Below are 27,461 nucleotides of genomic sequence, written 5' to 3' on the forward strand. Positions count from 1 at the left end.
GCTTTTTGTCCAAAAAGCACAATGCCACCCCTCAAAGCTCCTCTCACATAGAGGCCAATCCTTCAGGAGCGGTTTCTACCCCTACTCCTGAACACCCACATCTCCTGGGAAATAATACGGAAAATACATTCACTAGCATCAGAAGTTCTGTGGAATAGACGGGCATTTAAGGCATTGGTTACCTCCTAAACTGTATAGTTCTGCCACATTTTGACTGCCCTCACTAACAACCATGGTTTTTACATAAGCATCACTATAAATAAGGACTCTCTGTGCCCAGCAGCAGGAAAAGAGAAGCAGATAGCTTTTGCACTTTAGAGTTTAAACAGAACAAACATTATAAACAGAAGCGAGACAGGGTGGGGGAGGGAGACCAGCATACAAACTGTGCTGACAATACACCCTATTCTCTGTCCATTCAGCTGTCTTGGGAATAAGCATTCCTTTGAAGAAGGACCATGCCTTCTCCTTCATTTGAAAAATATTTAACACATTACAGGAACTACAAGATACAACTGAGTATCAATGAGTACGGCGGAAGGCTTAGCTAACTGGAGCCAAAATGAATTTAGTGACTTCAAGTGAATGGATGTAACAACTTATTGCTCTGCACAGAGCATCCTTTGCAACAGCTACGTTATGTATTTCTTGTAGTTCAAACAGTAGTGTAGCTGACAGTAAATCCTTTTTCAGTTGTAACATAAGGCATTTCAGTGTTCCTTCCCTTCAGTTTGCCAATTCCATAGCAATAAACCACCCGAGCTTTCCACCTGTGTAAACAGATTCAAAGATCATCTATTTAGGTCAAACTTTGCATGGCCCAAAGGCATAATCCAGGATTTAGCTGATGAACACCATGGTTTGAATAGCAGAGTATCCCTGCACTTAAAGTTTAGATGCCAATGACTTCTGAATTGACATACACGTGTTGGATCATGTTAAAAGGGAAGAGAAAACTTTGTTGATATGAAAATGTATTCAATTGAATAAAGCAAAAAAGGTATTTTAAATGTATGAATTATGCTCTGGAATTAAACAGAAAGTTTTAATTTGTTGTGTTTCATTGTTTCTACTTTTAAAAGATCACTTCAAAGCTATTTTATTTTTTTTTCTTTTGAGACCAATCTAGGCTTAACCAAAGCTCTTGCAACCTAAAAGAAAAAACCAAAACAACCAAAAAACCCAGAAACATGGCCTGAGGGTTTGTTTGGGGTTTTCTTGTTTTTAAAATAAAAGCTCTTCTGAAATGGTACAGCACAGTTACCTACCCACTACTGGAAACCAAAACAGTAGCCCACAAGACATTTCATTACATTTCCCTCTTCACTGTCACTTTTAGCATCAGCTTACATCCTAATGGCTGTAAAGTCTAATAAGGTCCAAAAAATATCCTGGTCTAGGGTCGGTTGCTAGACCTCAGACATTCCCAGATTTGGTTTTCCTCTGAGCGTTCAGCATTACCCACTGACTTCTATGAAAAGAATTGTTTTATTCAAAAGAAATCTCATTAACAGATCTCAGTCAGTTCAGGCTCCCAGCTCAAGTACCACAGAGGTGTTTCCTGTGAAGGAAAGGGACACACCTCACATCCAGCATTATTAATCGGCACCTACGCAGCAGCAGCCGCCTGCAAAGTCCACACCTAACCTTTCACTCCCTCTTCCCACCCTGTGGTCCCTTTTCTGGAAAGAGAAAGTGACTTGAAGAAAAGTGAGAACTTTGATCCCTCTGCTCACCCCAAAGGCTTGGTGAAGCTGAAAGACCTGGTGGTACCCAACACCTTTAATAAGTCCTGGTATTCTTCAGAATTGGATCTTTTAAAATAAGGTTCACTAACGATTCACTATAAGGCTAACTACCATCATAGCAGACAACTGTCTCTCCAAGTGATGTTTCTTCCCCAAACCTTAAATCAGCATCAGAAATTATTCAAGTTGATCCTTAACATAAGAAAGAGACCCTTAGGTAAGCACTGCCCATGGAAAGGGACACAGAGGGGAAGCAGACGGCAGGGCTTCACTCAGTAATTAGACCTCTCAAAGGACAAATGGAGACACACCAAAATTTACTAAAGACAATATTTAAAGTGAAAAACTAAGGATTTGTTAAAAGCACTAAAAAAAAAAAAAGGGGGGGGAGGGAAAAAAAACCTGAGTAGACTCACTCTAACGCAGGTCTCAGAACTCTAACTTTTAATGCTTCCAATATTCGATTCAACTCCACAAATGGTTCTTTTTGGCTTTGATCTATTGACAGACCAGATTCCTGAAAAAACAAAGGCAGCTTTCAGTTGAAGCATAAGAAAACATGGGATTAAAATGCTGTTGTTCCTAACAATTTAAATATTCACCTGGAACATTAACATTCAAATAAGTACACTAACACAAAGCATAATTTTCCATGGTTGATAACATTCAACATCAACACTTATCATTACCTGACAAAGTTCCTCAGCTACATCCAACATCCCCTGCCGGAAGAAGTGCTCCACCATCACCTCGTTGAGGATTCGCTGGCTGTCAGTCTGCCAGCACCCATCTATCCCCACGCTGCTGATGTCAGAGTCAAAATTCTGAAACGTACAAATTAACAGTTAATAGAACGGAACAAATCACCATTTTCCTTTAATTACGCAGGGCACCTATGTCTCCACCCTTATGCTTTCTGCCTATTACTCAGTTGGCCCTCAATTACCTCCTGTTCAAAGTGAAATATATCTGTCAGCTGCTTCGTTATTTCCTGCGTGCAAAAGAAGAAATCCTTTGGCTTGCTTGCTTGAAGTCTGAATATTATCCACTATAAGGAATTACACAAACAAATTACAAGTCTAGCTAACAAATTACAAATCTAGTGAACTAATAAAGGGGTTTCCAGACCATGATGCATTTTTGAAGGAAGTATCTGCAGAAAAGGCTTTTTCCATATGTGAAAACTGAAAATGCATCAAGAACGGAAAACAAAATCGCCTACACAAAATCAAAATAGTGTTATCAATGCATCACTGTCGCTATAGCGCACCAAATTAGAAGTTAAAGCTTTAACTCAAGATTTTTTTTTTTTTTTTTTTTTTTTTTACATAGCTGGAAGGGTAGACAATGTTGAAAAAAGAAAATGTCACTTCCCACTCCCAGACGACAATGAAATTCAAATCTCTGAGGACCTCAACATACCAGCAACAGGATGAGCTTTGAAGATGTGAGAGATCTTTTACAGATCTAACCCTGATGATCCTACTGCTGTGTATTTTTAGGCCAGTGGCCTATGGACATATTCCAGGCATAAGTAAAAATATTGTCACAGTGACTCTTTAGTAACACTTGGCACTGTGCCTCTTGGCAGCAGGAGAGCAACACTTATTCTAACCCAAGATATAAAACAGGATTTTAACTGCTAACATGTTTTATGGTCGGGGCAGGCAAATTAATTTGAATAAAAATCCTCACCCATTGCCTATAACAAAACTCTTGCAAAAGAAACCCGGTCTAGAAGTCAGTGCATTGCTTGCTGCCTGACCTGACAGCCTAGTACCTACAGCACTCTTCCAGGAATGAATGTCAGAAATCAGAAGTTTGGTGAAAACAGCAGTGCTTCAGCTGCAGCTCTGTCATGACCGACAGTCCTGCACAATATGGGAACACCTACCTAGCATAAACTCACACTTCTGTCAAAGCAGGCAGAGCAAACACCACAAAGTTGGTACAAGCTATCTGCCAACCACGAATTATCAGTTCCCCATCAGCCAGCACAATGCCGGAGCGGCAGGTTAGCCAATACCCGACCTGCTGTAAGGTCTGCCAGCGCAAAGCTGGATAACCAACTTGAGAACAAACCCGAGTAAGTGAGGTTGGTTTATGTTAGATTGGCACTTTGCATACCAGGGAACACAACATCGCTGACCTTCAGTACCAGCCCCAAGAGTCATATGTTGTTTTGTCAAAACACACACCAGGCAACAGACATTTGCAGAGCAACACTGCCAAAAGCATTCGTGAGTCTACTATTGACCTGTTGCAGAAGTTAAATTGAGTTGGAAGGAGATTCATAAATAAAAAATAAATAAAAAAAGTAGAGAACATCATGGCAGCTTCAAACCTTCAGACCAAGGGCTCACTTTTGCCTTGCACAAGTCTCCCATTCACAGTTATGCCTCACTGCTTTTTCCTCAGGAGCTATTAAATATCTAACTGCAATTCAATTGTCAGCCTCAAAGACTGAAACTGTTGTTGCCTTTATAGGCTGGCTAGAGAGGACCGGAGTAGCGTGTAGCTATTAGCTACAGTAAAGGCAAATGCATGGTGGAACCTCCCATACAGAGGGGATCAGCCCTTCAGAGACAGCCTTACCAACAGTGAGCATGTCCACCTCTTGAGTGGCAAGTGGGAAGCTAAAGGGGGCACAGGAGCATAAATCTGTAAAGCTTCTCATTCTTTCTGCAAGCACTCTGCTCAGCTTCGCAATCCATCTTCCTTTTATTTGACACTTATGAGTTTCCTTCATCAGCCACCTCCACATCTCCTCTGATGCTGCTCTGTGTCATTGTGAGAAAGGGACATCCTTCTCATCCCCGCACGAGTGGCTTCAAAACCACTGCTCCCTTCAGGTCTCTTAGCAGACTTTCAGAAAAACATTAACCTTAGGCTAGCAAATTGTCTCATCTTTCAGAGATGGTGGAGCAAGATGAGCATTTAAATTATTGCCATTGATTAAGTCTCACATTTAACAACGTTTTCACTCAACCTGCAAGCTCCTTGTCATGCTGCTCATCTTTAATCTGTATCTTGAAAAAACTTAAGCGTCTTGAAGACTAAATAACACTGTTCTTATTTGTGCCAATCCATTGAAGCCTTTAAGGTTCTCCACCATTGCCAATTCTGGTAGCACTGTCCAAACACCACCAGCAGGTAACATAAATCCGTCACGAATGCATTACAGAAATACTAGAGGCAACAGCAAGAACACACAAGCTTGCTTTTGCTACTTAGGTTTCAGGGGAGGCGGGGGGGAATCATCAGTAATAGACTATATTATTTTTCATGCAATTTCAAGTCCTACTGAATGTATAAACCCATAAGAAGAAACTGTATTCTTACGGGCAGCTACCAACCATTAGAGCTGAACTTCTGCCTTAAACATCATCACATCCTTCTCATTGCTTGGAGAGCCACCTACCTCAGTTCCCTCACAAAATCCTGATTTTGTTCTGAAACAAGAAACCTATGAGCCTTGAGAACCTTTTCAAAACCCCATCATAAATTAGACTATTTAAATCCCATAAAAGATGGTAACAGTAAGTCATATTAACCTAGATGTGCTGTAGATTCAAGTCACATCATAAAATGTGAGGACCTCAATTTTTTTTTTCTCCCCCTCACCCATTCTCCAATCAACTCAGTCTTGACCAAGTTCTTACTGAAATAACTTTATTTTTTTAAAACTATTGCTGAGGTCTCTGTTATAGGATTATAGGATGTAGGATTCCACAGCTTCGCCTCCAGGTCCTGAGGAGCTTCAAGAACTGACTACGTGTATTACAGTGAGTGACTGTCACATGTCAGAACAAATTACTGCTTGCCTTTGGCTTACACATTTCCTAACTGTCACGCACACATGATATGCTGGTGACTACACATCTCTCAGTTTTGTTTTCTAAATGCTAGCAGTATGCTAACTGATAGCATGTGGGCTTTAACAAGATGTCAAAAGTTGAAATAAATTCCATAAGTTAAACTCCAGAAAGGTTATTTTGTGCTTTTCAGGTTTTAAGCTTAGAAGAGCGTCAGTTAATATTCCCTAGAAACAAGCCTTTTTTTAAGAGCCCAACTAGTAAGCCTAAGACTAAAATGTAGAATATTATGTGCTAAATATATAAATGATACAATGTAAAGTACATTACTGGTAATTGCTAAAATGTGAGAAGAATTTCAAGATGCACACACATATAATATGGACCATTTTAACCAACATACAACCTTCCATGTTATTGGTAACAACACAATATGAAGAAGGATGATGATTAAGGACAGTTCTATTCCTCAGTTTCTCCATTGAGATTACTTTGTGCGTGCATTCCTTCTTCTAAATTCTGACCCAAAATACAAATAAAATACATTTGTTTGCCTCGTCTGTTCAGTTTGTTGGTTCAACAGATAAAGCTCGACTTGCAAAGACTCTGTAGCTATCTAGCCATATTCTTCACAGCAACAGAATTAAAGGGTGTTCAGTAAAGGGTTTTAAGTTTTTTGTATACAAGTTTTTACAAGCGACAAACACTAACTTTAGTAAAAGTTTGCTTTCCCAAAACAAAGAATGGATTAAAATGTTGACCCTTTAAAAACAGGCTTAAAATTCAGGGGGAAAAAAAAAAAAATAAATGGAAGGCGCTACCATCTATTCCACTTACTTTCCTGAATGAAGGCATTTAGCCACTACTCAAGACAGATTGCTGCTAGAGGGAAAACATTTACTAGCCACATCAAACATGCTTTGAGATGAATTCAAATCATTCCAGAAGATTGACTGATTTACAGGGAGACTGATGAGTGAGGTACCTGATAACAACTTGCTGAACAGTGACATGACTAGTTCTGGAAGCAGAGCAAATGCTAGTACAATAAAGAAAAAACTGGATGCAAACATTTCCTTTCAAAGGAGAAAATGCTCTGGAAGAAAGGGTAACCCTTCATGGACCAGAAGCATGTAATCCATGTAGAATTACAATGCAAAAAGCTCTAGCTTATTAGGTAAACTTTCCAGGAGCTGCTAACTAAAAAAGCAACACACAAAGTTCCAGCATTTCAGACTTCAACATGCTTCATATTTGATGCCAAATTTGAACTTAATTTTTCAAATGTTTAGGAGCTTCTGCTCTCAGAGTGAACTCTGCAGGCAGACAAATCTAGGTCCCATCCAAGTTCATAAGCAATGACAAAACTAACTTAAAAAACGACCAGAATAAACTTTACGTATAGGTATAAACCTGTCTCAACCCTGGAAAAAAGAAATTTACCCTGAAATTTGCCATAAGCAGATAATACAACAAGCTATTTCAAAATCAAAGCTTGTTAAGTAGGAAGTTTGTTGATTCTACACGTAACAACAGCTGTCATTTGGATGCGTCACATAAAATTGGTACCAGCATTAGCATGTTTCCCAATCTCAAATAAGACAATAAAATAATGAGTTACATTTATCTGAGCCTGAGCATATAGAGCTAGGAAGACCATAAGCAGTGTTCCAGCGGTGTCAATCTGTCTATAAAATAAATTAGGAAAAACGCTAGAATGAGGATTTATATGTGTCAGAAATAAAACTCAAATCTCGTGAACCAAGGCAAGGGCTGTGCTTCTTTAAATTCTAACAAGCATTTTATTTAGGAAGCAGTAGTATTTTGCCCAGAATGTGCCGAGAATCAATTCATTACATCAATTACGCTTAATTACTTCTATTGGTTTAAGCTTAAGTATATTATGGGGAAGAAATGGGGGAAGGGCAGTTTCAATAGGTTATGGAACTCGGATGCCAACGAAGACTTTTCTGGTAGGTTTCAAGCATATTTTCCAGCAGGACAGGGAAATTGCATTAAGTACCTACTGAAGATTTCCTTCAAATATCACCATCCAGGGTAACATTAAGTTCCACCTGGATTTAAACATTACACATATTCATCTGACAAACAGGCCAAGACTTCAGGGTACGTTTTAAAGTAGTTCCATTAAGATGTTACAATCAGGGAAAACTAATAAAATTCATACTACTTGCATTAAAAAAAGCGAAACAAAGTTCATATTTAAGGAGACAATCCTAACTGATGCTCTGAACTTCATAAAAATATGTCCTTAGTCACAAGCAGAACTGGGGGCTCATGCGGTTCCCACTGTTTTGATATAAACACCACAGACGCTAAGCAAGATTGAAAATCCAGAGGAACAAGCACACTGAATACAGCAAGTTGAGCTCACTTTTGAACACCTCACTGAAACAACCTTTCTGACACTCAACAGGCACAGAGCAGATTATTGGTATCCTTTCTACTATTTTACAAAACCACACACGTGAAATTTAAAAAATGCTTTTATTTCCAGCTATTCTTCTTCAAATAAAAATACTAAATAAACTTAAAACAGCACTGGAAAAACTATGCACAGGAGAACTGAAACAGCTATTTGGGCATTAGACTCAAGCCTAAACTTTATTAGGCTTGCAAGTGTTGCTTTCTTTGGTTTCTAAGAAATACTGTCACCGATTTCCATTGAATATTCACACCTTCTATATATGATCTAGGGCTGCTCTGCCTCAGAGTATTTAAATGAAAGAGGTCTAGACAAACCTGAAAGCTTACTCGTACAAAGTCCACTTCTAAAGTAGAACACGAAAGTTTCAAACTTAGGACAAGATTACATAGATTTCTTTCAGGCTTCAAGCCAGTAATAAGGATAGAATTTTACTCTAGTTAATTGGTTTAGATACAGCAGCAAGGATTAGAGACAGATGCGTCCTTAAGCTTTGGATAACAGTGATGCTTGGATTAAAGCTATTAGTACAAACTTTGAGCTCTCCATGATGGTCAGTCAGAGATATAAGCAAAAATACAACAGTTGCACAGACATTCTGCCCAATAACACAGCATTATGTACTTTGTCTCTTCATCGCACTACTATTAAATTATGCTTTAACAGATTACTGTTACTAACAAAGTTTAAATGCAATTCCCAAAGGATGAATGAGCATTCTGTAATGCTGCTAATGTCTTTGTCCAGATGAAAAGACTCATTTACTAGAATCTTCCTTAGTAAAATTATAAGGTCCACCTCAAACCAAATGTTCAGGCCCTATCAACGTAAGTATGTTCTGATACGAAACTATCACATAAGAACGTCCAAAAAAGTACAAGACTCCTTGTACACAGAACTACTTTATACAGAAGAACACAGAGAAAAGCATGGCCTGAAAGTATACATACAGCACCACTTACTACAAAAACAGAGTTTTAGTATAATTTTAAAGAATTGTTAATATCTACCTACAAAAGTATATTCAGATCCCAGTTATTCTTGAACCTAGAATTCATACAAGACTGTCCCGTATGCAAAACTTCAAAGATAAGCTGCCCTACCTTATTATTTGTTATGGCATAGACACAGATACTATGAGAAGTTGAATCTACTCTTCTCACATTAAGAACATCGTATGTTACAAAATTGAGCCCTAAGAACTGACAACACACCTAAAATACGTACAAAGTGTCTTTCTTAAAAATTTCTCTCAGTTTTTAAGCTGCCTTCTAGAACAGAATGCCACTTTTGCGTTATTCGCTACTGACAATTAAATAGAAATGCAACATATATAAAAAACCCACTATTTCTTATTGAGTCTGATATTGAAGCAAACATCTTGCTAAACTGACATAACACACACTATTACTAAGTCTAGTAATATTTATAAAGCATGTTCTCTCAGAAATTAAGAGATTTGAGCTGCTCAAGGAGGAGTACTCTGTACACAAGTTCTGAAAGCAAGTACCGTACACCCTACTGTCCTGCTTCTGCCCCAAGCCTATGCTTCTGTAGTTGACAGGAAGATTTAATTAAAATTAATTGTAGTATAAATCCAAATTTTGTAGAGTACACATGACAGAAGATATGCGACCATACAATGAAACCACAATGTAAATACCTTATCAATGGCTTTTCCAACTCGGGATACGCTGCTGTGAATGTCTTTATGATCGGATGCCAGTTTTTGAACTGTGTCTTTTATTCTTTTACAACATTGTGTCATAACAAGTGAAATTGTCCCTGACAAGTCTCCATCTTGATCTAGACAAAAGAAAGGAAAATTACTAACTTTGTTACAAATCATATCTCTTAATATGCAACAACATATAATGACAACAAATGGTATTAAAAGAAAGAAATGCAATTAGAGAGTATGTGTAAAGAAAGATCAATTTAAATGAAGGAAGATGTACAGGACACGGCTCATCCATGGAATTAGGAATCCAGTTGGCTGCACAATAAAATTGAACAAGTGCAACAGTATAAAAAATTAAAGTTCTCATGTGTCTCAGCCACAGTAGATTAATAAACACATCTCAGAGATGCCCCAATCCAGAAATCTCACAGGATATCATAGGAAGCTACTGAACAGGATCAGTTTTCTTTTAGACTGTTTCATGAAGATATGTCAGAACATCATGTTTAACTTCAACAAGGCGCAAGCAAAACTTGGATTTATTAAGGCCCAATTTACACTTGCCCTGCAAGCTAGTCACCTATATCAGATTCCGTTTGCATTTGAGCAGTGGGAAACCTTTGCTTCCTGACTTGTAGAAACGGCTCCAAATAGTTCAGCCAACCAGTCTCCGGTTCTCCTCAATGGATGAGAAACAGCCCATAAAGGACCTGACTGTGAACATCAGATCCACTCTTTCTTGTTGTACAAAGAAACTAAAAACAGTGACATTTTTTAAATTATGTCCAACCAGCAGGTGCAATGCTGTGTGACCCATTCTGTGGACAAAATAATAAATATGAAAGTTTTACAAGCCCCTGACCACATCACTGCACTTAACAGTTTACACTCTTCATGCCTCAACTCCACTCAGTAGCTTTAGTCAGAAAATATTTAAATTTTTTGTGCTTTACTCCAGTACTTTCTTCCAGATTTTGATTTCAAAATACAAGGAGAAGCTCTTTTTTTTTTTTTTTTTTTTTTTTTTTTTTTTTTTCAGTCTTACCTCTGAAGGTCTCTCCTTCCTCAAAGTTCATTCCACATGAAGAATTTTCCCTTTAGGGACACAGACTTAGCAGCCTTCAATGGCACAGGAAAGCTAATTTAAGTGGGAGAGCAGCCCAGAAATGCTTCCCTAACACTCCGGATCCAAACCCTCCATGTGAAAAAATAAAATCCCCAAAATATCTCTTCAGAAGAAAGATTTGAAAAGGAACCACGTCATAAAGTTTGTTCCTTTCTCATTTTGTATTATTTTAAAATGCCTTTGGTTTCAGCAGCACATTAGAGTCCAGTTTCTGGTATTTCATGGACAGCAAAATGCAGGCGCATCGAACTGCTGCTGCAGGACCGGCAACACGAGAACCGGAACAAAGTGTAACTCTTACAACGTCCCCTTAGCAATATGCCTCAGAGAGCGCACAGAAAATCCAGAAAAAAAAGCTGTAATCATAGGGGATAGGTAATAATTTACCAGCCACTTATTCTAGATACCTTCCTTTATGCACCCTAACTCTCTCCAACCTTCTGTTGTTATACACTAAAACTACCTCATTTCTAGAAAAGTAAATAGCTCCTGTTCAGCCCCAACTGAGGAAGCTTTAATAGCATTTTTGCAACAGACATAGGCTTTTAAGAAAATAAAAAAAAGCTTTAACTTTTTCTCCTCCCTCCAGTCCCACGAAACTAACAATCACCTCCCAGGCAAACAGCTAATAGGGCTCAGTATTTTTTCTAGTGAATGCGCGAGGAGTACTAGGATTCAAATAGTCTCTGCAGCGCATGTTTACAAACTTGACTCTATGCATCCTGAATTAAAAAAAAAAAAATTCACTCAACTATTACATAAAGTTCGCCTTCTAAAATTATTTCAAGAATAATCATTATTTTTCCGCTACTATTTAATTTTTATGATCTACATTTAAAAATCCCATGAAGGATCTTAAATAACTGTCTCATGACTTTTGCCAAGACAAAATGATCAGTCAGAGATTACGCAACAAGCAAAATGGAAATACTCATTCCCCAATAAATGGAAAGGTTAAAATACACTCCCTTAATAGCCATTTTTTGCAAGAAAAGCCATTAAGCTAAAATCCGAACAACTTACATGCGTAACAGCTTTTACCCCAAGCAAGTAAGTGAATTCCTGGCCCCTAACACTCACTGTAGCAGAAACCAACTACAGTAACAATGAAAATGTCTACGCAGGAAAAGACAGAGCCATAAGAGAAAAGATTTCCCCTCTACCCATTTCTTTCAGCTTTAATTAAACTATGAGCTACTTCTAATAAATCAGCAGAAGAAAGCCTGCAGACAGTCCTCCCAGTAATTCAGTGTTCACAGAACACTACAGACTGACAGCTTCTTTCTGTATTGTGTACATACAGCCACAATTTAAAAAAAATAAAATACATTAGCAAGCAGACACTAGGCACAGAGTAGAGTCCAAAGCCAAGTTTACTCAGCCAGACACATTTATACCATCCAAGAATATGCAATCCTGCCTTGGCTATTCCAGGAAGCGAGATATATTAGGGGAAGAGAGAAGAAAAACAAACTTCATCTTCCTATTCACAGGCCTTAGCATAGGGTTGCTCTGTACGTAGGCTGTAATATGAAAACAGAAGTTTTAAGAGACTGTATGAGTAGGGAAAAAGAAAACCAGTTTAGAGGTTGAAGCAGCTTCTAACAGTTTCTTTTTCTCCACCCACTTCCTTTTTATATCCACTGCCTATTTAAAGCCTTTTCATGTATCTTTGCTCTCCAATCTTGTCCTACAGCATTACTTTCTTCTTCAGCAGCGAGGGTCTTCCCCTTTTTCCTTCAAAATTATATACACAAGCACATGTCTGCAGTTCATACGCCTGAATTGCAGAGCTCCACATTAAGATTTCTGGCTGCTTCTACTTCCATCATTTTTCAAAAATATTCAGCATACAGTATCTAAAAGCTGCAAATACCTGTTCCTATTAGAAAGTTATAAATACCACGTTAAAGAAAAAAATAAGAGTTTCGCCACCTATAAAGCCAGCTTACACTCGGATCCCAAAACTGAACAGAGTCCCCAGATGTTTGAGAGTGCACCAAGTACTTACTAAAAGAAAGCTGAATTTGGGATGCACTCTGCTGGGACAGCATCACCACTTATTTGGTAAGTGCTGAAAACACGTCTAGAGGGTTTCACAGGACAGTCTCAAAAACTCTTAATCCAAGTCTGGACAGAAAACCTAACAAGGACCCTGAAGGAACCACACACTAGAACCTTTTAATATTATCATGGAGTAAAAGCTCTGGACCTGCAACAGGATTCTCAAAGACTAATCTTTACAGCCCCACAGAGTCCTACGAAAATCAATACAGGCATAAGGGTCATGCCACACAGCTTTCCATGCAAGGTCAGCATCTCAGTTCGTGAAGATACATATTTTATCAACTGTCTTTAATGCACAAGCCCAAGCTGTTTCGAAGAGCACAAAATACATTTATTGAAACACAGTTCAAAACAATGCCAAAAAAGACCAAACATTATTTCATCCCAAATGTATGCTTCAGAACCGGAGTTCCATGTTTGCTCTCTATGGAAATTGCTGTGTACACACAGCAGCTCTAATACACTTGTGTTTATGTTCCTGGAATTATACGCACTTGTAAGCGAGCTTTGCACCTGTATTTGTACAAGGCTGCAACAAACACATTTTTCTCTGAACCAAGCAAAATCAGATTCTGCAAAACAGTGAAACAGCACAGTTAGTTTGTTTTCAAGTTTGGGCTCAGGAGCCTGCGAGTTCACATTTTTAATCCTTCAGCCATCACTCGCTTCCTGCATGGCCTTGGGTAAATCACTTCAGCTGTCTCACCATCCCCTCCCACTCCATCAATAAACACTGCATTACCTCCATCTCAGGGATTTCGTAAGGTTTAAATGTCTCATGTTTATAGAACGCTTTGGCCATCTAGCCCGCCTGCGCAAGGGCGCAACATCAGCTCTAAAACACAAACAAGACTTGGGAAGCCGTGTTTACTTCCTGCTCAAGAGTGGCTTTGCCCAAACACTTCCAAACCTAGCCACATCAAAAGAAAACAACTTAGTGACTTAGGAGAGGGGAAAAAAGGAAAAGAAGTAAGAGGGGGGGGAAAAAAAGAGAACAGGGCAGCTCTGCTGCTTATTTCCCCGGGGGTGGACTAACCCCATTGCAACCCCGCACAAAGGTGCGGGAGGTATGGACACGCCGACCAGGAACCAACGCTCCTCTTCAGCAGCGCACCCAAGGCAGGCAAGGCCAAGGAGGGCCCATACCTGTTCCTACCTTTAACTTTTCCCTGCCGCAAACGCACACAAAGCTCCGACTCCAGGGGCTGGGGGGGGTGAGGGGAGGGGGGGAGACCTCCAGCTCAGACCTCCCCCAGCAGACCTTCCCCGGGGCCAGCCGTAAGCGGGTCGGGAAACCCCCAGGAGCGGGGAGCTCTGCTCAGCCCCGAGGCTGGAGGAGGGGGGAGTTCTCCCTGGAGGCGTCCCACAGCCCACGAAGGCCCAAAGTTTTGGGCCTTTTAACCCCGGAGGAAGGAGCCGGGCCCCGTCTCCCCGGGGAAAGGGTAGTGGGTGGAGGACGTGGGGTAGGGGGAAAAAGGGCAGGGGAGGGAGGAGGGTGTCTCCACGTACTCTCTGTCTGGAGGATCTCCCGGCGCAGCCCGCCCGCGTACTGGATGAGCTCTTCCAGGCTGCGCTCGCAGAGCTGCCCGTAGCCCGAGAACTTCTGCAGCACCTTCTCCAGCTCCCGCTCCACCGTCACGCACTGGTCCATAGCGGCCGGCGCCGGGCCGCGCTCCTCCGCCGCCACCGCCGCCGCCACCGGGCCCCCCTCTCCACCCGGGCCCCCCTCGCCGCCCGCCCCACCCTCACCGCCCTCCGCCAGCACCGTCCCGCCGGCGCGGCCCAGCCCGGCACGGCCCGGAGCGCCGCTCGGTCCCAACTTCCCCGTCTCCTCAGGCTGCCGCACTTGTGCGCAGGCAGCACGGTGGACAGGCGGGGACCTCAGCGGCGCTGAGTACTGGCAGCGCCACGGACACCTTGGCCGAGGACCTGCACGCAGGCCGCGAGGGGAGGGGCAGCGATTATTGCTCAGGCAGCGCGGCGGGTAGCCCTTGCCTGCCGGTGGGACGAGGCCGGGGTCGGGGGGATCGGGGTTACTACTGCCGGTGCCCCGCCGTCCGAGGGTGGCCTCCGAGGTTCCGGGCGGTGCTGGGCTTTAGGCTTTTCGGTTAGGGGGCCCGTGGGGCGGGGGGTGGGGAGATCAGCCTGGGGAGAGGGGGATCCTTGAGGTGTTACGGCTCAGGCAGGAAGGTAGGCAACTAAAGGAGGGGGTCCTGAGGTGGGGGGGCGCTGTTGCCATGGCGACGCGGAGGCCGGTGAGGGCGCCCGGGGAGGCAGCGGGGCTGGGCCTGGCGGCTCCCGCTGGCTCCGCGGCCCCGCAGGAGGCCTCGGAGGGCCGGACGGCTCTTCTCGCTCTCAGGGCCGGGCTGCGCGACCCCTTGGGCCGGCGTCTGTCGGCGCGCAGCAGCTGGGAGGCGGCAGGCCGAAGCCTGCGCTAGGGCCGAGGTGGGTGGGTGTAGTGTCAGTGCTGAGGTAAACCCCCGGGCGGCGGGGAAGCGCGGCGAGGCGGCTCAGCGCAGTAGTGTGGCACCAGGGGCAGAAGGGGGTTCGCTTCCAGTCAGGCTGGGGGGAACGCATCTCACAGCCGCCCCATACATCTCACAAGTACATACCGGCTTTTAACAGTCAGAGCTGCATTAAGAAGCCTGGCGTGCCGGAAACAGAACATTTAGTCTGTCATTAGGTTGTCACCATGGTCAGTAAACTTCCTCTTGAGTTTTATGTTGACTGACAGACTGAAGTCATGCATCTCACTGTAAAGTGTCTTGTAAAAACGTGCTTGAAATAAATGCCTCAGATTGAATGCCACTTGCTTAACACACTCATTCCAGCTTCAGTATTTGGAAGCAGTAGCACAAGCCAGATATGACTCTGTTTTCTGTAGCACAGTACAACTAAAGCTCCTAAGAGACTTGGGCAAAGTTGACTGCAGAACCAGCATTTGGTCTGAGTCTGGGACAATGTTGCTTCATCTGTGCCCACACTGCTGGAACAGGACAAGCAAATAAAGAAATCTGTATTCTCAGAAGAATACGTGACTTGTGTAGATGCTTACAGATCACTGTCATTCTCTCAGATTTAGGCTCCGATTTCTGCTTTTATTTGTATTCTTGCTCTTTACGTAATCATAGATGATATTTAAAGACACTCAAATATCTTCTTATTTCTTATGTCATTAGCACACTGGTTTTAATTTGTTATTTACCACTGTGATCTCCTTTATCATCTCTTAGCACATTCAAGCAAGGTCTCCTGATTTATATTTTTTTTTGTCATTAAACAGAGTCTATCTTCTCCAAGGCGCAATAAATAGTTTTTTCACTGTTACAAAAAAAAAAAACAAAAATGCAAAAGCAATTGCCTAGGAAAATAGTGTCTTATATTTCAAGCTTTAATTAATGTATTCTGCTCCTGTAAGTTGCTTTGGCCTCGACTGATGTACATTTCTGTGCTGTTGACCACTGCATGTTCGTAGGCAAGGAAAATTGCCACAGGAGAGGAAGGGGTGACTATCAGATAGAACTGGTAAAACTCTAGACTGCATAAAGCCCTGAGCAACCTGCTCTGGTGTCGCAGCTGACCCTGCGCTGAGGAGGAGGTTGGACTTCAGAATCTCCTGAGCTCCTGTCCAACCTGAATTACTGTCTGAATCACTACTGGATCACTTCAGGATTGCCTCACCCAAATAGCCAGTGCTTTAGCTGAGGTGTCAAATACTGGCTGTTGTATTGCAGAGTAACACCTACATATTAAATCTACTTCTGTTTGGCCACTTGTAGATAGTAGGAAACATCTGATTTAAAAGTCCTCTACATACAACAAAATAATGTCTGGGATGCTGTCATGTTGCTTCGAGACTCTCATACAGTCTTGTTGGTTTATTTAATAAATATCAGGTAATGACAAGTAGTCACAGTTTCATACCACACATAAAAATGTGTCGAGATGCACCTATATTGCTTTAAAAGTACATCAAGAGACTCTTTGTTAGTGAACTCCGAGCAACTGTATTTACAGAGTTGGCTGACTCTTAGGAAAACTGGGTTTCAGATAGTTTAAATAGTAGTTCGCTGAAATTTATCTTGATGTATGGCAATATTAAAACTGTCCATGGGTATGATAATAAGGGATTGAATTAAGATTTTTCAATCCTCTTTTTTACGGCCTTCAGAATGGCAAAACTTTTCTTAATGTTCCCCGTAGAAGTCTGGAAAGTGGATTATTGTCCTTATTCCCAGGCTGCACAGTCAGCAACTGCTCCTAGGAGAGGATGAGGGAGGAGAGGGAATCCTTGCCATTTATCAACGGGCAGTGGCGACTGCAGGTTTGGCTGTCTGACAAGAAAAGATGGCTGTCCCGGTTCTCAAGATTTGGTCCTGTTCTCTTATAAATCATAGTAAAATATTTTTTGCTGCCAAAATTGTGTAAAAGCAGATCCCTGCTTCAGGTTTTTGTTTAAAGGTGGAATTTCTGATCTTCATTCTCTTCACATTTGTAATATTTGCTCTATGAGCACAGGACTGACTGTCTGATGACTGTTTAATGTTGTTAATTAGGTAGAGGTCTTTAAAAATGTCAACGTGTGTCGTCTTTGTCTTCAGCCCAAATATATTTTAATTGACGGTTAAGATATGTAAATTTTCCAGATAATTAAAACTCCCTGAAAAATTCTTTGAATTTGAAAAATTCTTTTTTGAGAAAAATTCTTTTGCCTTCATCAAAGGCACTCTGAGTTGCAACTGGAAACCAGCAAATGATGTCTGTATCTAAAAAATATAACGTTTTCTGGAAGGGGCAGCTTAGTAAGTCAGGGATGTAAAGGTAGGGAGGAAAGAGAGGACCAGAGGGCCCGGGGGAGGAACCGAATTGGTTTAGGTCAACTCATGACCTGCAGTTCTTGGTCGTACCCATCCCTTCTCTTCACGTGCAGCTCCGCCCCTGCCCCGTCTCGTTCCCTGGGTGCCTCTGCGTTGGAAGCTGCTTTGCTTTTAGTTGTTGTGGGGTTTTTCGAGTAGTGGTTTGAAACATCGTTTTTTTCTTGAAACAACTCCAGGGTTTTGAGTTTTGGCAGATGATTAGCTTTGTCTCTGCAGGGAACTCGTCATCAGTTACCACTGGGGAATGCTAGGAATTGATTTAACTCAGCCCATGAGCATTAGGAAATGACATATTGGTGACAGCCTCCCCAGCAGTTGGTGTTGCAAATAGTTTAGCTGTGAGCGTAGAAGCGTAATTGTTGCTAGGTGCTTTCCTGCCGGAGGAGGCGAGGGCATCCCCAAATGAGTTACAGGGGAGAAACATGGGGATCGAGTGGAGCGGGGTCTGTGGCGCCCATTAAAACCAAACCAACCAACAAAAAAGAACCCCAAGGACATGTTTTCTAACTAAAGGTAAATATACGAGGTTCCTCTTCAAACACCTAACTCCCATCTCTTCCTCTCACCCATCGCTTCACATACACTCCAGCTGCTCACTTGAAATAAAAGGTAAAGATATCAGGCAACTTCTTGTACGTGTGACAAACGAAATGGGCCTTCACCAACCTTTTGAAAAAGAACTGTGATCCTGGGGTGTGTTTTCGGGGCTTGGGGGAAACCTGCCGCTGGCCCTCGTGACAGGTGACATTAAGTGTGTGTTTTATTGAGAGCCCCTTGGCTCTGCCAGCTGCAGTAACAAAGCCACTCTCGTTTTTGGCCAAGGGGAAAGGATTCATCTTATTGATGATACTTTGCCACTTCTCATTAGGGAGATGGGCCCTGGCTCTGTTGGAGGGGGAGTTTTCCGAACTGGAAAGCCGAGGAGAGAGCAGCAGCTCCTGGTCTCCCACAGGCCCCTTCGCCGCACTGTGGCCCTGGTACGTTCTGTCCCAGCCGGGCATCCCACCCGAGGCTCGCTGCAAACCCAGCTGAGCTGCTGGGATCCCTTCGTATTTAATCCAGCTGCATCAGCACAGCTGGGTTTTGCAGGCCACCTCCCATCTTTACCACATAAAAATTCTGAAAGATAAAGGTTTATACAGCTCCCAGTGTAAGGCACAACGTTTACCAGCCCGTAAGGGCTTCGTTGGTGAGCAGCTACTTCTGCAATCCCTCTGCTTGTCCCTTTTCAAGAAATGAAAAGAGCCCATTGCCGAAGAAAAGTGTCATGATTGTTCCTCTTGAAGGGGCCGTGGCAGCTGAGTGACAAAACGTGCTTGGACCTGGGTTGTGGGTTTTTTTCCCTTTTTAAATCATATCAGCATGCTGAGAACCCTGTAGATGTGTTTTAAAGGCTGTGAGGAGCACAGCCATTTAAATACTTTCTACAGGTCAATCTTAATGTGTCTTTTTGAAATTCGATAGTACAGAATTCCTTCAGCGTGTACACTCTGGGGGGTTGTGAAGTGTTTTTAAAATTAAGCTGTGCTATTTTTGCGCACATCTGGATGAGTTGGCAATTTTCATGCAAATTATGGATTCTTAAAATAACTAAACATACAGAAGACATGTTGAAGTTTCCTTCAGAGGAGAGCCTTCGTCTCAAAGACGAAGCTTGGGGGTTTAGTATGTTTTTTGCAGCAGATTACAATCGCGTCTTTACAGCCTAATGCTTCTTGTATAGCCTGGGGTGATTAGTTGTGGATCCGCTGAAATGAGGATCCCCGATGGATCCCCAAACGCTTCCCATGGGAAGAACAGCCCCAATTTCACCCTTTGTCAGAAGTCTCGGTGCCGCTGGCTGGTTGGTTGCCTTTTACCCTCAGTTTAGCACGACGAGCTCCAGGTGCTCAAGTGCCAACCCAAAACTGCAGAGTCCCAGGGATTTCACTTTATTGTTGGCGTTAGCGGGAGGGAAGGGCTGGGAGCAGCGCTGGTGGCTGGGAATGGGGAGCGAAGGGATCATCCCTACACCCAGCGCAGCGCGTCCATGGAGCCTGTCAGTGCTGCCCAAACACCGCCACTGTGTTCCCCATGGGTAAACATTTTTCTTCTCAGGAAAAGACGTTGATCGGGGGTTCGGTTCGCCCTGGTAACTCATACCCGAGGTATAAATGTATATATATATATTTTTTTTTTTAGATATATAAATTTTATTTTTTTTCCCCGGCAAGTGCAGGGTCCAAAGTTGATCCCGGGGGCAGGGACACCCCCCCGGGGCAGGGACCAGGGACCCCCCCCCAGCCCGGTGATGCGGGGTCGGGACGAGGTGCTGAATCACCGCCGGCTGGGGGGGTTGTTGGGGGGGGGGGAGGCGGTGCCGGTCGGCGGGGCAGCGCCGGGCCCCCCCTCCGTTCTTCCTCCCCGTCTCCGTTCTCCCGGCCCCGCCCGCCCACGTCACTTGTTATGTCTCCGCCGGCGGCCGCCGCGGCTCCGCCGGGGCGGGGACAGCGGCGGGAGGGAGGAGGCGGGGGGGCCGCGGCCCCGCGGCGCTGACAGTCCCGTCCCCCCCCCCGGTTCCCTTCCCTTCCCGCTGGCCGCCCCGCCCCGCGGCAGCCCGGCCTCCGGCGCGGCTCTCCCCGGCCCCTCGGCGGGCAGCCCCCGGCGGGAAGATGTGGGTGAAGCTGTGCTGTTTGCTGCTCTACTTCCTGGCGCTCTTCGTCCTGGCCAGGGTGTTCGAGGCCGTGGCGTGGTACGAGAGCGGCTTCCTCGCCACGCAGCTGGTGGACCCGGTGGCCCTGAGCTTCAGGAAGCTGCGGACCATCCTGGAGTGCCGGGGGCTGGGGCACTCGGGGCTGCCCGAGAAGAAGGATGTGCGGGAGCTGGTGGAGAAGTCAGGTACGCCGAGCATCCCCGGCGACCCTCCCGGTGGGGAGGGAGGTCGGTCCCCCGCCACCCCCGCGTGGGGAGGTGGATCCCCGGTGACCCCTGCGTGGGCTCCCGCCGCCCTTGGGATGGAGACCCGGGGCGCCGCTTCCCACGCTGGCGGGCCAGCGCCTTCGCGGGGTGAATTTGGGGAGCGAGCCGGTGTCCCCCCCCAAGGACCCAGACGCCGGAGCGGTTAAATGGAGGAAGGCAGGGGGGAAGCTCGGGGATGGTGACGTGAAAAACCTCCGCGGCGTTTTCAGCCCGAAGAGGCTGCGCGGAGGGAAGGCCTCGGTTAGACGGGTCACCCAGAAATGGCTCTTCCCGGTGGGTTCCGCCGGGCTGCTGCGGGCCCCCGGGGTCGGGGTGGCGAGGCGGCGGCCGCACGGGCGAGGGCGAACGTCGTCGGCCGCCAAAAGGGAGGAGGAAAGAATCCAAATACATGAGCAGTGGGTTAGTGTGTACAGCTGCGGCCAGCTTTTCCCGTGTATTCCTCTCCCTACCCATTTGCTGGTTTTCTTACAGTTACTGCGATCTGGATGGGCGCAGAGGGAAGCAGTGATTTAATAACTGAGGGAAGCAGTGATTTTATAGCTGAGGAGCAGGAGGGATCAGTACCGAGGGGCACGGTGGTTTTATACGGGAGGAGCCAGAAGTAGATCCTACATACCAAAAACAGCTTGGAAAAAGGGAGGGAGGCGTTTCAGAAGTAGGGAAGACCAGGTGAAAGGGGTAGAATATTTTTTTTTTGGCGGGGGGGAGCGATGAACAGCGAAGAGCAGTGGAGATGTAAGGAATGGTGGAAGTGTGTTGACAGTAAGGATGGTGGCCTGGGGCGGTCGGAGGGAGCTGGCCCCAGGGACTGGGAGATGGGGCTGATGTAATAGCTGTGGTGCTCGCCAAGCAGGAAAATGTGAGTGGCTGCGTGTAAATCGGTGATCGAAGGGCTGCTGAGAGAGAAATCCCAGCCATCGGGATGGGCAGTGTGGGCTTCAAATGCCTGGACAGAAAAAGAGGAGGATTTGGATGAATATAGTGAGTGTCATAACCTTAAAAATGCTAACTCTTTTAAATAATTGATATTAATGCTGGGCATTTAAATCTAATTTGCTTTTATTGTTCATTGTTTATTTATGTTTATTCGCTTTGCTGCTCCAACAGTAAAAAGCATTAGGCGATTTCAGTTTTGTTTCCAATCACTTTCACTCCTTGGCTGTCAGGTACTTTCATGATGTCATGATGTTTGGGTTGCAAATGCTGCAGGGAAGTGTTTTAACTCCAAACAAACTGTATTAACCAACTTCTTCAAATGTCATAGAAACACTTCTTATACCAGAAGGTGTTTTTCCTGGGTTTTTTTGTCCTTCCCCCCCCCCCCCCCCCCCCCGAATTCTTTGAATACTTTTGGGAAGGGTTTCAGCTGTTAAGCTTTTTTTATTTTATATTTTAAAGGAAACAGCCTTTTTGGACAAGACTTAATTTCTTCAAGCTTAATAAATTAGTTACTAGAATGCTAGCTGTCGTTACCAGCGTTTGTAATGATTGTGAAACACCACCTGAGAAGGAAATGAGGTTACAAAGGAAACATTATCAGATGATTTTACTGTGAGCTCCTTACGTCACTAGGATTGGAGTTCACGGGAAGTTTTTCCAACTTTGCCAACAGAAGCCAACAGCTAATTTATTCTGCCTGAGATTTTTACTTGCAATGGGACAGTCAATGTGGCTTTTTGTTACAAAATTATTGATTGAAATTCTGTAAGTCTGTTTGAATTATCAGTGTTAAAAAGCTGGTTGCTGCAAAATTACCCTCCTGTGAAATGAAAGCAAAGGCACATGAATTAAAATTGCTCTTAGCCACAGAATATTGTTATTTTCAGAGAGTGAGGCTTAGAAGATATTCATTTATTCTTTTGTGCGCTCGGTTGCGTGCGTGGTACGTCTGTGTAACCAGGAGCATAGTGTTCCTCTCTTCTGTGGCCTGACAGCTGAAGTCAAATTGTTCATAGTCGTGTCACTATAGATAAAATTATAATAACTTTTTAGATTAGCTACCTTCGTACTGAAAAGGTTCTCTGAGCAACCATGTAAAATTTAGTTAGTGAAACTGTTACTAGAATTTATGAAGCGATCTTTCTCAATTGCTGCTGTAATTGAATTTCTCCAATTGTCTCTTTTTCAGGCGACCTTATGGAAGGAGAGCTTTATTCTGCTCTCAAGGAGGAAGAGGCCTCTGAATCGGTTTCCAGTACAAACTTTAGTGGTGAAATGCACTTCTATGAGCTTGTAGAAGACACAAAAGATGGGATCTGGCTGGTACAGGTATAGAAATTTGATCATATATTTTTATGTATTTATCACATCCAAAATGCGTTTCAAAGGAGGAGTTTGTGAGAGTAGTTAACTAGTAGTAAAAGTGTGTGACAGAGATGTTTACAAAAATAAACTACATCAGGGAGATCATAAGGAATAAATCTGTTCCAAAAAAAAAAAAAAAAAAGAAGAAATTCTGGAAGTGAGAGTTCCTATACAGACAGGAATAAAAAAACCCACCTGTTATTCTGTGGATTGCTTTTTGAAAACCAGGTACTTTAGAACCAGAAAATAAGCAAAGCAGCACACACTTAAGTACACAAACTATGCAGGTACTTGACCCTGGTATGGTAAGACCTCGTGTAATATGTGAAGTAGGTGCATTAAGTGCAGATGCTCCCAGCTGGCACAGGAGAGGTGCCTCTGGCATTGCTTTTCCTTTTGGTTGTGTTACATGCTCAGACCCAACCCGTTTAAGTTTCTGTTGATCTGGGGGGCTTAGAGCACTTTTAAAAGCTCTATTGCCTCTTCACAAAGGCAAGAGCTCAGTGTGCAGCTTCCCAGTGTGCTACTCAGGCTGCTTCTACAACATATTCCAGTAGCTTAAAGTTAACCTTCCCCCTAAACTTTGTGGGTCCACTGATTTTAGAGCGTGTTTCCCCAGGGCTGCATGAGGATAAGAGAAAGTTTAGGAAAGGAAAGACTTTTCCAAATAGGATTCGAAATAATTTATCATCACTCTTGAGAACATAAATAATCTAGACCAAAATGTAAAAATGCTTTTCTGCATGAACTTCTTTATTGAGAAGAGGTTTGGTTTTTTTTAGGCATAAGTTCTCTGCTAACAGCCACATCAGGCGATCAAAATTCTCCACCAGACAATTAATTGTTCAGCTGACAGCTCTGCTGTCTGGTTTGTCTGGTCTCCTCACTTCATGTTTTCTAGTTAAAGAGTTTATCAAGATGTAATGACTTGTTACTGGACCTGCACCGTCACCACATCAGATCTCACCCTAAAACAGACAATGAGAGGACAGATTACGTTTGCCACTGAAATGGCATTTGTGTTTAGGGGAAGATGTATGTGGAGTTTGTTGAATGTAAGTTTCAGGTTCAAATCATACAGAAGGGGATTCTTCAAGCGGAGAGAGAGAGCATTGAAAGGAAGTTTACACATCTCCGAGCTAGTTGACAAATGTGAGCATGAAAACGCTATGAAAAACTTTCCCTCCTCCCCTTGCAGCTCAAAAGAGTAAAATATGGTAGTTCTCTCTGTTGTCTCTTGCTTGCAGAATTTTAACTGTAATACATTTGCAGCTAGCTTCGTAATAGCAGATCAGATGGGCTGCGTTTTGATATCTCTAGTGTGATTAATGTTGTCATCATTCTGGGAATATTTGCACAGCTATTCAGTTGGTCACAATAGCTGTGGGAAAAAAAATCAGGGGAATTTACTGAATAATTTACTTGCTGAATGCTATTTGTCTGTTTCTCTCTAATAAAAAACACTAGATAAGTCACATTTATTTTTTTCAGTCTTGCCTTTTGAGTTTTCATCACTTTGAGTTTTGATTTGCTCCCTTCCTCATGATAACTCCTGCCTGGATAACTCCTGCGCTGGATTCTTCATCTCCTTTCACAGGTTTTTCCCATGTTCTTTTCTTAGACCTCATCCCTCCAAAGCTGCTTTTTATCATCGCATCCCTCTTCTAATTCTTGATTACTCTCCATTGCCCATTCTCCTTTACCGTTGGGCATCCTGTGGAAACTTTACAGCTAATTAATCAGCTCGATGCTTAGGCAGGGGAGAGCAGGAGAGTGAGGATGCCTCGTGGATGGGTTTGGTGACCGCAGACAAGGTCGGAGCATTCCCCTGCTCTGTTGTTGCTACTGGCTGTGAAGCAGGAACGATCTCCAGGTCCTTTTCAGGATCTTGACTGTAAATCCCTGTTTCACAGTGGCTGCCGGAAAACAGCAGAGGGAGAGGAACGGTTCTGGCTCAGCTGGTACAGCGGCTGTTGGTTGAGTCGGTTTTGAAGGCTTTATGATGACGTATGGGAGGATGGGGACTCTGAAGATGATTTTTATTTTCCAGTGCATGTAAATGAAATTTCTGGGGTGGCACAGACTGGTAATGTGATAGCCATCACCGTCTGCAGAGAAATCAAGGGAAAAAGAGGAAACAATTATTATTTCTTCATATGTTTGACACAAATTCAGATGTGAATTTATCATTTAGAACCAGCAAAATGAATTCCTTGAAGAAAGTCAAAGTCCATACACAAGGAAACAGTGTTTTGTGGCTTTATTTCTTTATTTTCTGGAAATCCACATGCCAAGCATCCAGGTTCAGTGGTAATTTGTTTACCAGTGTAACTGTTCACAGGTGCCCTCTGCTCCTTCGTGGAGCTTCCGTAAAGCCCGAGACAGCAGCATGTTCTCTCTCCTATTAGCTCGTGATCTCATCACCTTTCCCTTTATGCCTTTCTTCTTGCTTGCCAGCTGCTGTTTTGCACTTCTTTGGCTGGCAAGGAGGATGTGTGGTACTTTCTAGAGCTGCTTCTCTTGTTAGTAGAGGAGTAACACATAATGTTCTTTTCCAAACTCTGCTATTGCTCATGCTCTCTGGTTAGTCTCTAGAAGCCTGTCACATCCAACAATATTGTAGTCGTTATGACTTTTTAAAAACATACAGTAAATGATCTATAGATAAAAATCCTCTTTGAATGAAGTTAAAATCTACATTAATGTGTATTTTTATTTTAAAAGTCCCTACTGTAACACGGTGGTAGAGAGAAGTAAAGGGAACTTTCTTCTTGGCATTGAAGCAGGAGGACAAACATTCTGACTGTGTCTGGTAGAAATGCAAAGGACATTATTATGGATATAAAATGTTGCAGTCTATTCTGCATCTCAGCTTCTTGTTCAAGTGGTGTAATCACAGAGCAAGGGATGTGTCTACAGGATTTTGGTGGATTTTTCCTCCTCCTTTTTCCTCCTCCTTTTTCCTCCTCCTTTTTCCTCCTCCTTTTTCCTCCTCCTTTTTCCTCCTCCTTTTTCCTCCTCCTTTTTCCTCCTCCTTTTTCCTCCTCCTTTTTCCTCCTCCTTTTTCCTCCTCCTTTTTCCTCCTCCTTTTTCCTCCTCCTTTTTCCTCCTCCTTTTTCCTCCTCCTTTTTCCTCCTCCTTTTTCCTCCTCCTTTTTCCTCCTCCTTTTTCCTCCTCCTTTTTCCTCCTCCTTTTTCCTCCTCCTTTTTCCTCCTCCTTTTTCCTCCTCCTTTTTCCTCCTCCTTTTTCCTCCTCCTTTTTCCTCCTCCTTTTTCCTCCTCCTTTTTCCTCCTCCTTTTTCCTCCTCCCACATAGAATCGTAGAATCATAGGGTTGGAAGGGACCTCTGGAGATCATCTAGTCCAACCCCCCTGCCAGAGCAGGGTCACCTACAGCAGGTTACACAGGAACGCATCCAGGTGGGTTTTGAATGTCTCCAGAGTTGGAGACTCCACCACCTCCCTGGGCAGCCTGTGCCAGTGCTCTGCCACCCTCAAAGTAAAGAAGTTCCTCCTCCTGTTTAGGTGGAACTTCCTATGCTCAAGTTTGTGCCCATTACCTCTTGTCCTGTTGCTGGGCACCACTGATAAGATCCTGGCCCCATCCTCCTGACACCCACCCTTTAAGTATTTATAAGTGTTGATAAGGTCCACCCTCAGCTGTCTTTTTTTTCCAGACTGAAGAGACCCAAATCCCTCAGCCTTTCCGTGAGGTGGTTAATTTTTGCGTGCTATGATGGATGTAGTCTTCTGTCTTTGCCTATTTTGATCTAATTTCTCACGGTCTCTTTCTCAGAAAAGAAAAGCAAAAAATCTCCTGACATCTTTAATCCATATGGATGGATTCTGCACCAGTTGTGAGTTCTTAGGAAATAGTGACTGTGCGGAAATTCAGTTTTGTCAGCACAATGCCGAATAATAAACAGAGAGTGAGATGTCTCAGAATTAATAAAAGTACAGACAGTCATGTAGAAACTTATTGACGTTATCTGGAATAAATAGGCTTTTTTCCATGCTTCTAATAAATAACCCACCAGTCCATTTATAATTAATTGTATTTCTAAATGAGAATTGCCCAAATATTTTTACTTCTATTTTATCTATGGGAGGCTATTTTGCAACATAGCTGTATAAAGAGTTCTATGAAAAGCACATAAGAAGCTTAACTAATAGATCAGGGGTTTTGAATCTTTGTATCTTTGTGGATTCCTAAAAATCTTGCAGCGAGTGCATGGACTCTTTACACTAGTTTCAGGCTTCCTTTGCTCGTTTACCCTTTGCAGGCACTGTGGGCAAGTTCCTGGACCTCAAGGGGTCTGGATATCTCAAACTGGAAACTGCCAAACCAGACTTACAGTTCTCACAGACATACTACCTTACCAGTTCATTAAATAAGTTAGAAATCAGTTTTGCCTTTGACAAAATCACAGGTTTTTTTCC

At 43.4% G+C, this 27,461-nt stretch overlaps 2 protein-coding genes across 4 annotated transcripts in view; one reads left to right on the forward strand and one right to left on the reverse strand.

The window, feature by feature from the left end:
* The window catches only part of RMND5A (required for meiotic nuclear division 5 homolog A), a 28,467-nt gene extending 13,759 nt beyond the window's left edge, over positions 1–14,708 (reverse strand). The window contains exons 1-4 of the mRNA XM_063336144.1: positions 14,393–14,708; positions 9,673–9,815; positions 2,438–2,572; positions 2,165–2,265 (exon numbers count right to left, since the gene is read on the reverse strand). Of these exons, the coding sequence (XP_063192214.1) occupies positions 2,165–2,265; positions 2,438–2,572; positions 9,673–9,815; positions 14,393–14,534 (521 nt within the window). The 5' untranslated portion in view covers positions 14,535–14,708. The remainder of the gene's footprint in view (positions 1–2,164; positions 2,266–2,437; positions 2,573–9,672; positions 9,816–14,392) is intronic.
* Positions 14,709–20,221: 5,513 nt separating this feature from the next.
* Positions 20,222–27,461, forward strand: part of LOC134516595 (charged multivesicular body protein 3) — a 37,992-nt gene continuing 30,752 nt past the window's right edge. Inside the window, exons 1-2 of one of the 3 annotated variants that reach the window (XM_063336949.1) lie at positions 20,222–20,637; positions 22,847–22,986. In XM_063336949.1, coding sequence (XP_063193019.1) covers positions 20,412–20,637; positions 22,847–22,986 — 366 coding nt within the window. In that variant the 5' untranslated portion in view covers positions 20,222–20,411. Of the gene's footprint in view, positions 20,638–21,458; positions 21,700–22,846; positions 22,987–27,461 lie in introns of those variants that run through there. The other 2 variants (XM_063336952.1, XM_063336948.1) reach the window with 2 other exon arrangements.

Source organism: Chroicocephalus ridibundus, chromosome 5, assembly GCF_963924245.1.
Source record: "Chroicocephalus ridibundus chromosome 5, bChrRid1.1, whole genome shotgun sequence".
Taxonomy (NCBI): domain Eukaryota; kingdom Metazoa; phylum Chordata; class Aves; order Charadriiformes; family Laridae; genus Chroicocephalus; species Chroicocephalus ridibundus.